At 38.5% G+C, this 17180-nt stretch overlaps 2 protein-coding genes across 2 annotated transcripts in view; one reads left to right on the plus strand and one right to left on the minus strand.

Annotated features, from left to right (window-relative positions):
• The window catches only part of EIF2A (eukaryotic translation initiation factor 2A), a 31159-nt gene extending 20715 nt beyond the window's left edge, over window positions 1-10444 (minus strand). The window contains 2 exon segments of the mRNA XM_019439516.2: window positions 542-611; window positions 10340-10444. Of these exon segments, the coding sequence (XP_019295061.2) occupies window positions 542-611; window positions 10340-10391 (122 nt within the window). The 5' untranslated portion in view covers window positions 10392-10444.
• A 201-nt stretch (window positions 10445-10645) lies between these two features.
• SERP1 (stress associated endoplasmic reticulum protein 1) lies at window positions 10646-16580 on the plus strand. The gene is made up of 3 exons (XM_053903723.1): window positions 10646-11150; window positions 11437-11512; window positions 12710-16580. The coding sequence occupies exons 1-3, from the start codon at window positions 11067-11069 to the stop codon at window positions 12748-12750; spliced, it is 201 nt and encodes a 66-aa protein (XP_053759698.1). The 5' UTR covers window positions 10646-11066; the 3' UTR covers window positions 12751-16580.
• The last annotated feature ends 600 nt before the right edge of the window (window positions 16581-17180 follow it).

A 17180-nucleotide genomic window follows, 5' to 3' on the forward strand; every position in this document is an offset into this window, starting at 1 on the left:
AAAATGACAATATCAATTTTCTGTTGCCAATAAAGCTACTGAATGCATTTAAGAATTTTGAATGTCATCATATAGTTATGCCACCAACTTAATACTTTTATTCGTTTTTGGTTTAGCCTTTTTATTCTTTTTAAGAAAAAACCATATCTACATCTATCGATCGTATTTCCTTCCTTTCTTATACATTTGTCATTCTCTGATTTCACGAAGACTGTAGGCAGAGGTTTGACTATCACATTTGCAAGTTTTTCTTCATCCCCTAAGATAAAATTCTTCTAAGTCAAAGGCTTCAACACAATTATACTCGTGTCTACGCTTTTTCTTTTAAACATGCTGAAGCTATTAGTTTCAAATCTAAAGATTGATCATTTTTCTTGATAGAGAACATACATTCTTTCCATCTTCTGTTAATATTATATAACATACCCCAGGAAACTTGCTTATCTGCTCTTTCTTTCTTGTTCAGAATATAACAACAACGAAAATAATTTAGAATTATTATATAGTTCCCTATAACATCACTTAACAAAATAAACCATACCTTGGAAACAATGTGCTTTCTGTAAAATGTGGTGGTCCATTTACCATGTAAAGTCCTTCTGATCCTCGGACTAAAAAAACAAAACAGAACCACCATTAGTTTGTTAATAAATACTCAGTAATCACAAATATTTTATTTTATATTTTATTTCTTTTCTTTCTGAGAGAGAAAGCATGAGCAGAGGAAGGGCAGAGAGAGAGAGGGACAGAGGATCCGAAGCACGCTCTGCACTGACAGCAGCAAGCCCAATTCACAAACCACAAGATCATAACCTGACCCAAAGCTGGACGCTCAACCGACTGAGCCATCCAGGCACCCCACAAATATTTTAAAAAACAAAAAGCTTTCAGTCAAAGTATCAATGAAACTATTAAACATTTCATAAAACTATACAATGTTGGCATTACAAAGGTAAATTTTTCTTAACCCTATTGCATGAAATTATGTAACCCTATTGCTGGGAAACCAATAGGTGATGTCATGGAATGTTTATGTCTCCCCCAAATCCTCATGTTGAAACTCTAACCCCAATGTGATAGTATTTGGAATTGGGGACTTTGAGAAATAATTAGATCATGAGGGTAGGGCCCTCATGAGTGGGATTAGTGCCCTTAGAAGAACAGTCCCAGACCTAGCCAGCTTTCCTTCTGCCGTGTAAAGATACAATAAAGAGTTGGCAGTCTGCAACCTGAAAGAGAGGAAATATTAGAACACAAGGTGGCTGTGTGCTTTATGCAAAACAATAACCTAAAAATATAGAATATATTCAAAGTTCTTAAAGAAAACTAGGCATTATTAATACAATTCTCAAACTAAGAGAACAAGTGGGATGAGACACATTCATTACGAAGTTCCCAAGGACAGTAATATCCTAAAAAATTGAGTGGGAATAAAGTCCAAGATTAAGAACATCTATACAATTAATTATATATTTTTAAATGGCCGAATTAGAAGTTTCTAAAGCTGAATCAAATAAATTGATTCGTTCATTCAACAAATGCTTACTGAGTAAAAAATAAAAACTGCCTCCCAGACCCTCTGTTGAGTACTGGAGATACAATAGGGAGGAAAATCAGACTTGTTCCTGAGCTTATTAACCAAATAGTCAAATACATGGAATTCTGTAAGTGTGCTTAGTGCTACAAAGTAAAGATATACGGGGCTAATCCAGTGATTAATAGGTGAGTTTTGATCTAAAAATGGAAAGTTAGGGAAAGTGTCCTTGAGCACAGGATTTGTGTGCTGAGATGTGAGGGATGAATGGCAGTTAACAAGCAAAGACAACAGTAACAAGTGCAAAACCTCCATGGCAAGAGAGATGACAGAGCAACACAGAAATGGAAAGAGGGCCTTTATGGAAGGAATTGGAGCTGGAGAGGAAAACAGGGTTCAGACCAAGCAGGATCTTATGGCCTAAGTTAGGCAATGTTGGTCTGTAGCCTAAGAATGGTGGGGAACTTCATGGGGTGCCTGGGTGGCTGAGTCGGTTAAGCGTCCGACTTTGGCTCAGGTCACGATCTCGCGGTTCATGAGCCCCACGTTGGGCTCTGTGCTGACAGCTCAGAGCCTGGAGCCTGCTTGGGATTGTGTCTCCCTCTCTCTCTGCCCCTCCCTCACTCTCTCTCTGTCTCTCCCTCTTTCAAAAATAAACACTTAAAAAAAAATGGTGGGGAACTTCAGAAGGGTTTTAGGCAAATTTTGAGAACCACATCTGCATTTTGTAATGGTCAATCTGGTACAAGGTAGAGAATAAACTGGAAGAGAGTTAAGAGTGGATAAGAAAAGACTATTCAAGACAGTTCTGCAGGAATCCTACAGGAGAGCATGGAAACTTGGACTGGGGTGGGCAGTGGAAATGGAGAACGAGTGTGTTTAATTTTAGGAGATAAAATTAGCAGGGCTTGGTGATGAGTTACTATTTTATCAGCTAAAATTCTTGCTAGCAGCAACAGTTTAAGAGCTGAAGAGCAGAAAAACTTTTACTGAGGTTCATGGTTATAATTATATCTGCTTCCTTTTCTGCCAGCTGTTCACAAATATCCCCTTCCTCTCTTTACTGAGAAGGCAGCAAAGTTGGTAAATAGGGGCCACTCTCAGCTCCCTTGTCAAGGGACAGTTCTCATTAACACTGATTTTCTACCTGAGAATTACTAGCTCAATTTTCAGATACTAAAAGTAATATAATTTATAGACCCAAAGTAAATAAAGTTAGCATGAAAGGAAAAGAACCACTGATGAACAAGACAAAAATTGATGTCTTCCTGGAGCCTCCATTCTAATGGAGGCATAGAAAATAAGCAAACATACAACTAAATGAAATTTCTAGTTAGAGATCCAAAAGTATACAAGTAGCTACCATGTTTCCTCATATGCAGAGCACCAGACTGAACTGTCAAACTGTTATAGGTCCTTTGGCCTTGAATGGAATGAATTCTAGCAAAGTGTTCTGCATGTATCACAATCTTTTTTAAGTTTATTTATTTTGAGAGAGCGTGTGTACGCGTGCTCTAGAGTTGCGGAGGGGCAGAGAGACAGGGAGAGAGAATCCCAAGCAGACTCCGTGCTGTCAGCACAGAGCCTGACAAGGGCTCGATCCCACAAACCATGAGATCATGACCTGGGCTGAAACCAAGAGTCAGACACTTAACCAACTGACCCATCCAGGTGCCTGTGCATATATTAAAATCTAAACCCCTTATACTACGGCCTATAAACTTCTATATGATTTGGCCCCTGCACAGTTCTATGGGCTAGGTATTAGGGATTTGAAAAAATGAATCCATCACTGCACTCAAGGTAATGATGTCAAAGGAGCGCAGTCTGTGGCTATGCCTTGAATGAAACACTGAAGTTATCTATTTTAAAAATCTCTAATGACATTAGAAAATTTTGTGCCAGAAAATGTTTTCCTACAAGATTTTAAAACTATGAAGTATAATCCTTTACCATGAAAATTCTCACTTGCTTCTCGGTTTTTTGGTTAAGATCAAATGCAGCACCAATATACTACACAGGCAAAACGATGGTATTTCTCATTACCAAATCATCTGCTGCAATATCATGTATGACACATTCTGATTTAGAAGAAAACAGGCCATTCTTTTCTTAATACTATAATAATGGTTTTAACAAATCTTTATTTGAGGAATTAATCAAAAATGATTTTACCAAACTAGGGAGTTTAGTTACCAGATTACACTTTATTATAAGGGTTACATAAAACTTTGTCAGCCTAATAAGGTCCTCCCACAAGCTGCTGTGGCAACTTAACACATTAAGGACCCTCTTACAGAACTCACATATAGGCCTAGGAAAATAAAACAGCGTATCATCAGTGAAGTCCCACTGAAGCTGAAGTGTAATTAGATAATGTGCTATATGATGATGCAATCAAACCATGTTCTATTGCCTTAACTGCTGGCCCTTAGAACATATGCCTGAGGTGACTAGCAAAAAAGAAAAAAGAAAAAAAAAAAAAGCTTTATCGAACTCATCTCAGCTTTTTGTGTTCTCACGAACTTGCAACTAGTGACCTTGGTCCTCTGTATTTGTTGACTTTGCTGTTATCAACAACCACAATGTTTACTTGGGGTAAAATTCAAAGTTTTTGTACATTATACAGTTGACCCTTGAACAACACAGGGGTTAGGGGTATTGAATCCTGCACAACTGAAAATCTGTGAATAACCTGACTCTCCAAAATATTTAACTATTAATAGCCTATAGCTGACCAGAAGTCTTACTGATAACATAAATGGTCAATTAACACATATTTTGTTATATATGCATATATACTATATTCTTACAATACAGTAATTAACTACAGAAAAGAAAAGTGTTATTAAGAAAATCATAAGCAGAGGTGCCTGGGTGGCTCAGTTGGTTAAGCGCCTAACTTTGGCTCAGGTCATGATCTCATGGTTCGTGGGTTCAAGTCCTGCATTAGGCTCAACGCTGATAGCTCGGAGCCTAGAGCCTGCTTCAGATTCTGTGTCTCCCTCTCTTTCTGCCCCTTTCCTGCTTGTGCTTGCTCTCTCTCAAAATAAATAAATAAACATTAAAAATAAATAAAAATAAAAATAATGTTTAAGTGGACCTGCATGGTGCAAACCCATGTTACTCAAGGGTCAATTGGACTAAAGTGGCAACTATATTGCCAAACCCATGAAGGTAGCAGTGGGAATTTCCAGGGTATTCAGGGCAATCAGTACAAGGTTTTCCTTTTCTAAAATTTCTGTTTCATACCTACATACCAAACTAAGACAGGTGGAAAACCCCAAAGGATCTACTATAGACTGAATGATTACCACCCCCCTCATTCATATGTTGAATCTTAATCCTTAAAGTAATGGTACTTGGAGGTAGGCCTTTGGAAGGTAATTAGGTCAGGACAACAGAGCCCTCAAGAATGGGATTAGCACCCTTATGAAAGAGATCCCAGAGGGCTCTTTTGCCCCTTCTGCCCAGCAGACAATGGCTATCTATGAACCAGGAAGTAGGCTCTCACCAGACACCAAATCTGCCAGTATCTTGATCTTGGACTTCCCAGACTCCAGAAGTGTGGGAAATAAGTGTTTAAGCCAACTACTCTAGGGTATTTTTGCTATTGTAGCTTGAATGGACTAAGACAGGAACAGGAGCAAGGAACAAAAACTACTTAATCCACATTCTTTCATATAGATTGTTAACTCAAAATCTTAAAAGGCAACACTTGACAGAAATGTCAGTGTGAAAAGTGTCACTCTTTCCTGCTCAAGTAGCATTCAGTCTCATGTGGTTTTTACTTCCTGGTTTTAGTTATGTTTCTGGAGAAGCAAAATCTTGAGTCAAATTAATTAAGTGCTTTCAACATGCACATGTTCACATTCTAAATAAAGAACAGTTTTCTTCTTTTTTTTTAAGTTTATTTATTTTGGGAGAGACAGAGTTAGAGTGGGGAAGGGGCAGAAAAAGAGGGAGAATCTCAAGCAGACTCCACACTGTCAGCACAGAGCCCTACATGGGGCTCAAACTTATGAAACTGTGAGATCATGACCTAAGCTGAAATCAAGAGTCAGATGCTTAACCAGATGAACCACCCAGGTGTCCCCAAAACAGTTTTAAAACACAAATCTGCAGGCTTCATGTTCTATGATTCCATTTATTTAACACTCTTGAAATGACAAAATTATCATGATGAAGGACAGATCAGTGGTTGCCAAAGTTTAGAGCTCGAAGGAGATTCTGACCATAAAAGGGTAGCATCTTCTTTATGATAGAGTAGTTCTATACTCCGATAGTGGCGGTTACAGAAATCTGTATGCGTGACAAAATTTCTTAGTGTGATATATGCACACAAACTGGTGAAATCCAAATAAGGATTTTAAGTTAGTAAATACTACTGTGCCAGCACTAATTTCCTAGTTTTGATAACGTAGTATGGTTATGTAAGATAGTATACAAAGCTAAGTGAAGGATACAGGGGAACTCCTTTTACTGTTTTGCAACTTCTTCTAAATCTTAAACTATATCAAGATATAAGGTGTTTTATAAGACCATCATTTTTGGTAGTGCTTGTTCACAATATGGCAAGAAATTAAACCAATCAAAAGTCTGGAAAAAACGTTTTCCAACATTTCTCAAGAATGGATTTGCTTGCAAATACCAGGCAAAAGTGTTACATTAAAAGAAAAAATTGAAGAGACCACGACTTATGTACTAAGGTAAAAACAAATTCCATGAGACAAAAGTACAAACCAGGGCTACTTTAAAACTGGTGATACTGTTGGTCCCCATTCAATTAGACAACCCTTCTTTGTACATGATGCTTTATAATAGATATGTCTATTTTAGGGGAACTAATTATCAATTGAATTCATCATAAAAATCATAATGAGTCACTACAGTCTTGTTCGCACATGTAAATCCCTACTTATATTTATATTCATTTCACACCTCCTTACACAGAAGCAGAACTAGGAGAAAGTATTGCAAGACGTTTTGGAACCACTAAGATATTTTACTGGATTTAATCAGTTTGAGTAACTTCTACAAGAATAAATGGGTATACAAAGTTTATTAGAAGACACACAAAATCAGATTCTTAACAACATAAACTGTATTTTGACTTAATAAAGGCAAAATAAATATGGATTCAAAAGTTCTTTTCAGTAACTAAAACAATTTTTCTACATATTACTTTCCAATGAGAAATTCATTTTAATTAGAAGTGACTAAATATGAAACAGTGAATACAGTGTAGAGATAGTTTAATATAGTGTACTGAGAGTTGATATGATCCCTTGTTTTTAATGACTTTCCCCTGTTAATCAAAGGGGATCTGGAAATATGTTCTATTAGAAAGAAAAATCTAGAATATGAACAGTTCTTTTCAGTAAAGCAACAAATAAATGCCAGAGTTTCACAAAGAAAAACTATTTTAAAACAATCACATTAAATGTTGCACTTAAATAATATCTTTTAAAAAATTACTAGCCTTGGGGTGCCTGGGTGGCTCAGTCAGTTAAGCGTCTGACTCTTGGTTTCAACTCAGGTCATGATCTCACCGTTCTTTAGTTAGATCCTGCATTAGGCTCTGCACAGCACGGGGCCTGCTTGGGATCCTTTCTCCTCCTCTCTCTCTGCCCTTCCCCTGCTCACTCTCTCCCAAAATAAATAAATAAAAACTTTAAAGATTACTAGCCTTTATAGATACTCATATGCCATTTATTGCTCTAGGCCTGACTCAATATGAGAAAACTACTAGGCTTCAACAACAAGGATCCCGTACCAGGGATATGGTGATCATTACAATGGGATACTTTTTCCAACCCTTACATTCAATGAAGTACCTATCAGTGTAGGAAAATGATTCCATTTTGAATCAATTATCTCAATGGTGGCCTCAACCAGGCAAGCTGATTAGACATACGGGTTTCATGTAAGGGCCACTGTTTTACATGCCTGGCATGGACACAGGTCCTACCTTCTAGGAGACTCTAATTTTCCAGGGGGAACTATCCAAGAGTGAGACTATAATTTGGTCCTGGTGATTTGATTAAATATTGATTCAAAGATGAACAAGATCCAGCCAAGCCAAGCCAAAAACAGCCAGCATTGAGACTAGCAAAAAAATGTGCTTTCCTTTGGGGCTATGAGCTAGTTGAATGTAAACCTGGAGAATGTTAGCCTAAGAATGAATTTAATTGAAAAGAAAGCAAGAGCCTAGGGATAAAGAAAAACATTTTTGGAGTCAAGTGAGTACCTGGGTGTAGCAGTACTAAAGCTTTACAATTACATGAGTTTCAAAAAAAAGAAAACTCCCTTTATCACCTACTCTGGCTTTTTGTCATTTTCAGTGAAAAGTTAAGACTGACAGGGGCGCCCGGGTGGCTCAGTTGTTTGGGCATCCGACTTCAGCTCAGGTCATGATCTCACGGTTTATGACTTCGAGCCCCACATCAGGCTCTGTGCTGACAGCTCAGAGCCTGGAGCCTGCTTTGGATTCTGTGTCTCATTCTCTCTCTGACCCTCCCCCACTTGTGCTCTGTCTCTCTCAAATAAATAAATGTAAAAAAAAATTTTTTAAAAAAAGTTGCAACTGACAAAACTTACTGGACAATGTCCAAATTATTCCAAACTCCAAAATCCTGTAAGTCTAAGTGTAAAAAAAAATTTTGGAAGTAAAAATCTATTATTGATTGAAATACCTATACTAACAATTTTTAAAAATTAGTGTGTTCAAGTAAAAGAAAAATGGACCACGGAGTTGAATGATTCAATATAATTCTAATTCTGCCAATTTGCAATGTGAATCTGACCACCTAATCTTTCAGGGCTTCTATGGATATGAGACTATGAGGGATAGACTGACTAGCTAACCTTTAAGCTCTTACCAAGTCCTTAATTTTAAGCATTGTAAGAAAACTGTCACTTTGTTAATATGACTATAAATGAAGTGGTTATGCTTCATTAATTTATTCCTCCATCAAACATTTAGAATGTCTATTGTTTACTACACACTGTACCTGGTATTGAGAAGACGGAGATGAGGAAAACTGTGCCCAAGGAGTTTAGTCTAGAAAGGCAGAAAAGCATCTAAACAACTAGATAATTAACCTATGTGATACGTGAAAAAAAAAAAAAAATTCAAGTATATATGAAGTACAAAAATAGCCTGGGAGTGACTGATCGTCTGAGAAGAGTGAGGACAAGAGTATCCAAAGCAGGCTCTGTGCTGACAGCAGCGAGCCCAATGGGGTGCTTGAACTTACGAATCCCCAAGATCATGACCTGACTCCAAGTCAGACGTTCAACTGACAGAGCCACAGAGGCGCCCCAGAAATGAATTTTAAAAGATGAAAAGTAAGCCAAATCAAGAGGACCAGGAGTCCTAGACTGAAGTAGATTTTTCAAGGGTTTTGTAAGCAGTCCAATATTGATGGAGCACAAGAGGGTGGGGAGCAAAGAAATGAATGCAAAAAGCTTTTCAAGGATTATGAAGGGTTCCACATGCTATGCTAAACAGGATGGAATTTACCCTGTAAACACTGAGCAGCCCCTGTAAAGATTTTTTTCAAATTGAATTTTTTACTTGTATATAATTAACACACAATATTACATTACTTTCAGATAGAAAATTTATCAGATTTTTAAATGTACTGTTTTTTTTAGAGTACAAATAAGCATTCAGTGTTCCAAAACTGTGAATAACATACTAGTTACTTTTAAGAAGCCAGAGAAAAAAATTCATTTAGTTATGTAATTATGCCTTTTAAATAGTATCTGTCTGGCATATTATCTTACAAATTATACTCATTATTTGATAAATACTTGATGACTGAACTGCGGTAGCCAGATTGATATGAGTGGTCATGGTGCTTAATAACAAAGATCTTAAAATGTAGAATGGCAAAAAGTGCAAAAGCTTTCTAAGGTTCCTTTCAAGTTTGGGGACATAACCCCCTTCCTCAAAAGTAAACGACCTTTCTGTTAATGGTGTTTTTCCTTCTGTATAAGCTATCCATGGCTTAATCAAAGCCTCTGTTCTTTTCTCTCCCAATTCCCCTCTATTTGATACTCATGTGAGAATCTCAGCCATTACCCTAACCCAGAGTCTTCCCGGACACAGTCCAAGACTAAGTTAACTATCTTTTATAAAATTGTAAACTCTGCCTCCAATCCAAAATCTCAGGAATCCGGTAATAATCAGATTCTAAAATACTCATAAACACTTCAACATCAAACGTTGCCATCATTTCCATAATGCTCACTGCCACGACCCCAGACCACACTTTCATCACTTTAAACCTACGCTACCACAGCTCCACTCTATTTGATCCTACTAATTTCATTAAAGCAAAGAGCACAGAATTTGGTACTACTTAAATTCAGGTGTATTTAATGTGTGTGCGCATTCTAGCCATTTGTTTATGTTTGTTCTTTATTACAGAACTCAATGACTTCTGTCAACAAGATCTGTCACCACATAAGAGTACGTATAAAACCCGTGTTTGCAGACCCGGGGTAACAAATTCAACCCGCACTTTCTGTTCTTATCTCTCGTCCGCAACTCCAGTGGAATCTGAAGCGACAGGGAGTAATGATGGACGGGCAAAAGGGAGGGGAATGCTGAAGCCCAGAGGCTGGGGCCTCACTTCCGATTGCCACGCCACACCAAGCAACCCACAAGACCCTCTGGCTCTTCCATAGTCCACAAGGAAAGGTGGAGCAGACGCCAGTGCTTCTCGGGTAATCCCCAAGAGCAAAGACACAAGAGGAAAATACTCCGAAAAAGTCTCTTACTCGTTCAGGACTCACCTGCCAGTAGTGGCGTGGAAGGCGCCATCTTGTCCCGGAAAGAGAAACCCATGCGCTGGGGTCAGAGTTCACGAGGGCCAAACCCGGCCCCTACACGTCTCCACAGGCGTGGAGACAGCGCATAGCTGTTTCCGGTATCACGAGCCTCGGGGCCAATTCGCTTCCGGTGGGAGACGGCAGTAGAAAAAGGAGTCTGAACGCGCACGCGCAGCTCTGGGGCGACACTTTAAAGAGCACCGCGGGAGGGACTACTGCTCGTGCGCCAGCCTTTGCCCTCCCCTCTCCCTCTTTTACAGCAGGCGGAGTCCGCACTTCCGCGGGGCGGAGTCCGTCCAGTGCTGACGTTGGCAGCCGAACCCGAAGTAGTTCGAGGCTACGGGCAGCGCTGCTCGGTTGTTGCGTTGCGTTTCCTTCCTCTTTCACTCCACGCTCCCGGCGGCGTCCAGAGCGGCGGCGCGAGAATATCCCGGCGGCCTGCTTGTCGTCCCGCGTGTCCGCTTCTCGGCCGGCCAGTCCGGCGTCGTCAGTCAGTCGGCGGCCCGACGCCCCGCTTGCGCTCGGCACCCGAGTTCGCCTCGCTCAGGCCCAGCGGCCGGAGCTAGCGCCCCGCCTGAGAGCCTTCTAGCTCCGGCAGCGCAGGCACCCGGATCAGAGCGTCGCAGCGGCCCGAGGGGAGGCGAGCTAGCGAGTCTAAGGGGTGGCTGAGGCAGGTGGTGGCGCCGTGAAGATGGTCGCCAAGCAGCGAATCCGTATGGCCAACGAGAAGCACAGCAAGAACATCACCCAGCGGGGCAACGTCGCCAAGACTTCGGTAAGGAAAGAGCAGGCGCCCGTCCGTCCCGCAGCCGGGGTTCAGGCCCGGGTCCTAGGATCGAGTTCTCCCCAGGCCGGAGGCCACGAGCTGGACGCTAAGTTGGCGGGGCGGGGCAGGGCAGGGGGGAGGGTGGTTCGGGTAGGTGGGTGCCTGAAGCTAGGCGGTTCGGGAACGGAGGGCAAACCTGTGAGGGGACCTGGAAACCTGGCCCGCGGTGTAGGCTGCAGGAGCCCGGGATCGGATTGGGTTTTTGCATTTGAAATGGGACTTTCCGTTTTTGCAGAGAAATGCCCCCGAAGAGAAGGCGTCTGTAGGACCCTGGTTATTGGCTCTCTTCATTTTTGTCGTTTGTGGTTCTGGTAAGTGTTTTGGGGCTACCATCGGGTAGGGCATTGGATGTCGGGTTTGGGATGACGTGGTGACCCATCAGTGGTGAATCCTACCCGCGTAGTTCTCAACCCACCTGCTGGGAGCTCCACATAAGTGTCTCTCGTCTGAACCGAATTACTTGTCCCACATATGCACAGAGGGTGGTGCTCCAGAAACTTCTCATAGCTTGATTTGTGCTCACAGGAGATCAGAAAAGGAGGTCAGATCTTCAGTTAGTAATGATCAAGTTGGAAGAAATTTAGACCAAAACAAAAAAACCTCGCGGAATGAGAATTTAGAATGTTTTGCAAGCATATTATGAATATATTTGCAAAAAACTTACGAACATGATGTATATGTGGACGTTGAACTGAATTTAACGTGTCCCAAAATCTAATGTTTTTATGGTAAAAATGGGTATATTTTGTAAAGTAAAGCTCGTGCGAAGAATTGGTTGGGTATAGAGGAAATGTACCTGATTGGTAACTTAGTGTAGGAGACAAATGTTTTTAGATTAATTAAAGAAACGTTTGACATATGGGAGGAAAAATAAGTTATCAGGTCAGCCTGCTATTAAAGTAATAGATTCCTGCCTGTGCAAATTGATTACAGAATATTTTTCTTCTTTTCATTTATTATTTCAATATGCAAACTGTTCATATTGTTTCTGTTTTTTATATTCTGACATTCTAAAGTTACTGAGGTTTTTCTTAAACGTTTCACTTCGCCTGCTTCCTAAACTTACTAGTTGGCCAAGAGCCAAGCAATTTATATAACCTAAAGATTATTCAATTTCAGCTTTGTGAGAATGAGGAAACATGGTTATATTATAGGCCAGGCCTTAGAAGGACACTTAATATTTTGGGGATAAATCAAAATAATTCTATGCTAGAAAAACCTGTTTGCTTTGGTGCTTTAAGCTTTTTCTAAAATGATTGTGTATTGCAAAATCTATTGGACAGTTAGACATAGAATTCAGAAAAGCTGAAAAAAATAACTCATGGACATTGAATTGGTTTATTAGGGTAGGCTTGTCTTCACTTCTTCAATGAAGTTACATAGCATTTGCAAGTAATTTTAAGGGTGCTCTTGGATTCTCATGAAGTACCTTAATAAATACTTGCCAGTTGTCATTCCTATTTTATTCAAAGTATGCTTACTAAAACATTTGTTCTTTCTTTTTACAGCAATTTTCCAGATTATTCAAAGTATCAGGATGGGCATGTGAAGTGACTGACCTTAAGATGTTTCCATTCTCCTGTGAATTTTAACTTGAACTCATTCCTGATGTTTGATACCCTGGTTAAAAACAATTCAGTAAAGCATCCTGCCTCAGAATGACTTTTCATATCATCCTTCATTTGTCATTCCAAGGTTTCTCCATGAGTCATTCCAAGTTTTCTAGTCCATACCACAGTGCCTTGCAAAAGCACCACATGAATAAAGCAATAAAATTTGATTATTAAGCTATAGTAGTGGACCCTACTTATTCAGTCAGTAAAGAGTAAGTTTTCTTAATGTGGTTGTTAAAACCCTATCCAGTATAGATAGATAATTAGATTAAATCTATGTAGACAGAGTCTAGATTTTGTTAACCCTAATGTGTATATGCAATTAGTTTAATTTAAAATTTGGAGTCATGGTTTTTATATAGTTAGGCACTTTATTACTATATCTTGAAAGCACACTCCCATATAGGGTAATGTCACTGTCCTGTAATAAAGTGCTTATAAATGGAACAACTACACAGTTAGCCTCGTTTTCCCATAATCTTTAGCACCTAAAATTTTTTAAAAGCTTCTAAATGCCTAATATAAAAGGAGATGCTTATAGCTACAATATCTATTTTAACAATATTATTTCTATTACACTACCTTGGATTTTGCATGAGTAGTTATACTAATGTAAAATGCCATAAGAAAACTTGGTTGAGCGTTTTGTAACTTAATCAGTAACTTCAGTTTCACTAAAAGCTACCATGTGGAGTAAAGTCAGGGAAAGTTTGTTTATGTCACCATTGATTTTACCATAATATATCAAAGGGGTCTACTATGCTAGACAATATTTTGGGGAAAAATACTACTAAAAATGGATGTTTCATCAGGACATCCTGATGAGTCTAATGTGCCATAAGACATCTTAGCACGTTAATAGCACTTTTAATACCAAAAAGGCACATCAACTAAAAAGTTACTTCGTTTGGAAATAATTTTCTGGGTTTATGATTAAAATTTTGGTAGGGCACTAGATACATCAGACTAAAGTGCCATCTGGAATCAAATGGATTTGCTGATAAGGATCAGTCTTTAGTCTTCCCTTTGTTGTATAATTTTATAGGTTATGATTGATCAAAGTTTCTTTTTACTAATGGTAAGGGTGAGAAGGCAGGTTTTAGGTTTTCTGATACTGTTGAAAATTGTAAGTTTTGGCTGTTTACTTAGCCATAACTTGATTAAAAAAAAAACAAACCTGAGAGGTGTCTATGTATCAATGAATTGGAAAGAAAGCTGCTTGTTTGCTTTGTTAATTGCCTCAGGATATCTCTTTTAAAATAAGCTGTTTTAAGAGGAACAGAAGGGAAATCTACCTAGTCATACACATTGTGAACCTCAGAGTTTCTGATACCCCTCAATATAGGGGACGAGTGAGGGAGAGGAGTAGTTAAGGATGCTTAGGAACTTGACTACTCTAAAACAGGAAAGGAAGGAATCAGCTGACCTTGGGCCAGCAGGTTTTTATCTGCAGTTACCTGCCTTTCTCACCCAGGAAATAAACACTTGTTTCCCTATGAAGCAAGTGTCTTGATTGACTAATTCTATTTTATTATAACTTTAAAAATGAAAGTTACTGTTCTAAATTTATAGCAGGTGCCTTATTCTTTGCTTTGAGTCAAACCATTCCGTATAAAAATTTCCCTTGGTTTACTATAAATAATTGGCTTTAAGATGTTAGGGTTTTGTTTTTTTTTTTTAAGTTGTACAATGTCTTTATTGATTTGACTGTTAAATTGCTACAGCTAGCAATCATTTTACATATGTAAAGTTGCATTCCTTTTGTATTTCATGTGTGATTTCCTAATTGAGTACATTTTATATTAAGGATGGATTATGCATGTTTGGGTCAATGAAAGCTATGTCTTGATTTATCCTTTAAAAATAAAGTTCCCAGAATATTTGATTCCTTCTGAAAGGAAATGATTTTACAGATTTCTTATCTGAGTGTACTTTTTATAGTTAATAGAAAATTAAAGAATGCTTAGTATTATGTTGTACTTGAGTTAAAAGAACTGGTACCCAGAGACTCAGATTAAAAACTTATAACTGGAAATAGGTAGCAAGAAAAACATTAAAAGTATAGGGGTGCCTGAGTGGCTTGGTGAATTAAGCGGCTGACTCTTGATAGCAGCTCCGGTCATTATCTTATGGTTCATGAAATCCAGCCCTGTCTTGGGCTCCATACCGACAATGCAGAGCCTGCTTGGCATTCTCTCTTTCCCTCTCTCTCTGCCCCCTTCCCTGCTTGCACACTTGCGCTAGCCTGCTCTCAAAATAAAAGTAAATTTTAAAAAAAGGAAAACATGAAAAGCACAGTGAATTAAATACTTCTCCACCTAAGATTTACCCTCATCTCATTATCATTCAAGAAGTCTCATTCAAGGAAAAATCACAGTTCTTTTGATCTCCCTTTCCCAATTGAATTTGGTGTCATCCAGTGTTGAACATAGTATGATGATGCTTTGTTGGGGGTTGTCTACACTGTGTCCAATTACGCTTTGTAACTTAGGTATAACGTTTCAAGGAGTTGTTCAGGATTTCACTGTATCTGTTGGGTTGTATGTAATGTTGCTCAGAATAACCAAGTGGGCTTCCAGAATGTGGAAAGATTTTCATTGTAACAGGATGTTTTGTAATGGGCTTTGACTTACTTGGAAGAAGTGTGTGTGCTCAACTGCAGGGTGGTCGCTCTTACTGAGGTTTGTGGTGTTTTGCTGGCATAAAGGAGGACCCTGTAGAGGTGGATTATGCTCTTGGGAGGTTCATCAAAATTTTATTGCTCTTAGAGCATCTGAAATTTAGAACATCAAATTTTCTAATTAGAAATTCTTTTGAAATTTGATTTGTCTTTACCTACCTTTAACTTACTGTTTTAGATGCAAACCAGAACTTCAAGAAGCAGGAGTTGGGTTCAACAGCAAATTCTTTGTAACTCCCTTAGAGAACCCTTTCCTATCTAAACTTCATCCCACTGTAGCTACTTGTACTGCTTTATCTTCAAGTTGAATTAGGAGAAAAATGTCCTAATTTGAAAAGAGTACGAATGAGCAGTAAAAGGCTAGAAGTCACGCTGAAGGGGAAAACTCAACTGTCAGGACTTGGATATTACAGAATCATAAATATGGAAAGGACATGAGCAATTTAGTCCAATCGCATTTATTCAATGAATATTGAGTAACTTATGTGCCAGATATCGAGTTAGAGCTGTGAAAACAGTCCCAGCACTCAGGTATTTTTCAGTCCAGTAGTGGGAGAAAAGACAAAGTGAAAACCGTAATTGTGGTCAGTATTTCAAAGGAAAAGTAAAACCAGATAAATGGTGTCTGCTCTCACAAAGCTAGCTGAGGCAGAGCAGAAACTAGAACCAAGGTTTCCAGACTCAACTGTACCCTAGAGAAACCATAGGAATGATTGCAAAACGTCTATACAGAGCACTTCTGTTTTCATGAGCTCTTTACTTCTGCATTTAGAAAAAAAATCTTAATGAAAAAAAATGTTTTTGCATGTTGCCAATTCAAAGAAGAAAAAAAACTTGTCCTTTTATAGATGCAATTTCTTTTGAAAATGAATTTAAGTGACAATTTTACTATTGATGTTTCCTGTATAGCACAAAAATAGATCAAATCAGTAATGTTATCCACTGTAACATATTCAAGAGTACATTTTTAACAAATATTTTGCTATATATTCTTCTGTATTTTGTTTTAAAATTTTCATCTGTGATGTTGAAAAATCTTACTTGATAGTCTGGTAGCCAAAAATAAATGCAGTCATGTGCCCTCCATAGATTCTTTTTATTACAAAATTTCAGTGAATAAACCATGTGTGACTTTTTTTTTTTTTTTTTACCATGTACAAACTTCTACTTTGGGATGTAGATAGAAAAAATCTGCAAATTTAAATAAAACTATGATTTCAAGGTCATTAAAACAGGTTTTTCTTCTTTTCTCACTGTTGTGAAGAAAGTCTGGACCAGGAGAATGAAAATAATTGATTTTAGAGCCAGAAAGGAACTTTAGAAATTATCTTGATTAGTAGCCCCTTTATTTTACGTTTGAGGAAATTATGGCCTAGAGAAGTTCTCTTTCCCATCACCAATAATGAATCAGTAGCAGAACAAGGATTAGAAAGTAATTCTGATTCTTTAGGAATATCTTATTTTATTTTAGATTACATGTTAATCTCAGAAAACCCCATAAGTGTACTGTGAAGGCAAAATCTGAATATTTACTAAACTTCAATGGCTTCCCACTGCCATTGGAATCAAATAACTCTTTAAGCTCTGATTTTCGGGAGACTTCACAACATGGTCCAACCTACCTTTTCAGCTTTGGCCCCCTCACTCTCCCACTTCTCTCCATTGCCAAGTTAGCCCCCAAAGTCT

Source organism: Panthera pardus, unplaced genomic scaffold (genome assembly GCF_024362965.1).
Source record: "Panthera pardus isolate Hobbes unplaced genomic scaffold, ASM2436296v1 HiC_scaffold_16, whole genome shotgun sequence".
In the NCBI taxonomy this organism is placed as follows: Eukaryota; Metazoa; Chordata; class Mammalia; order Carnivora; family Felidae; genus Panthera; species Panthera pardus.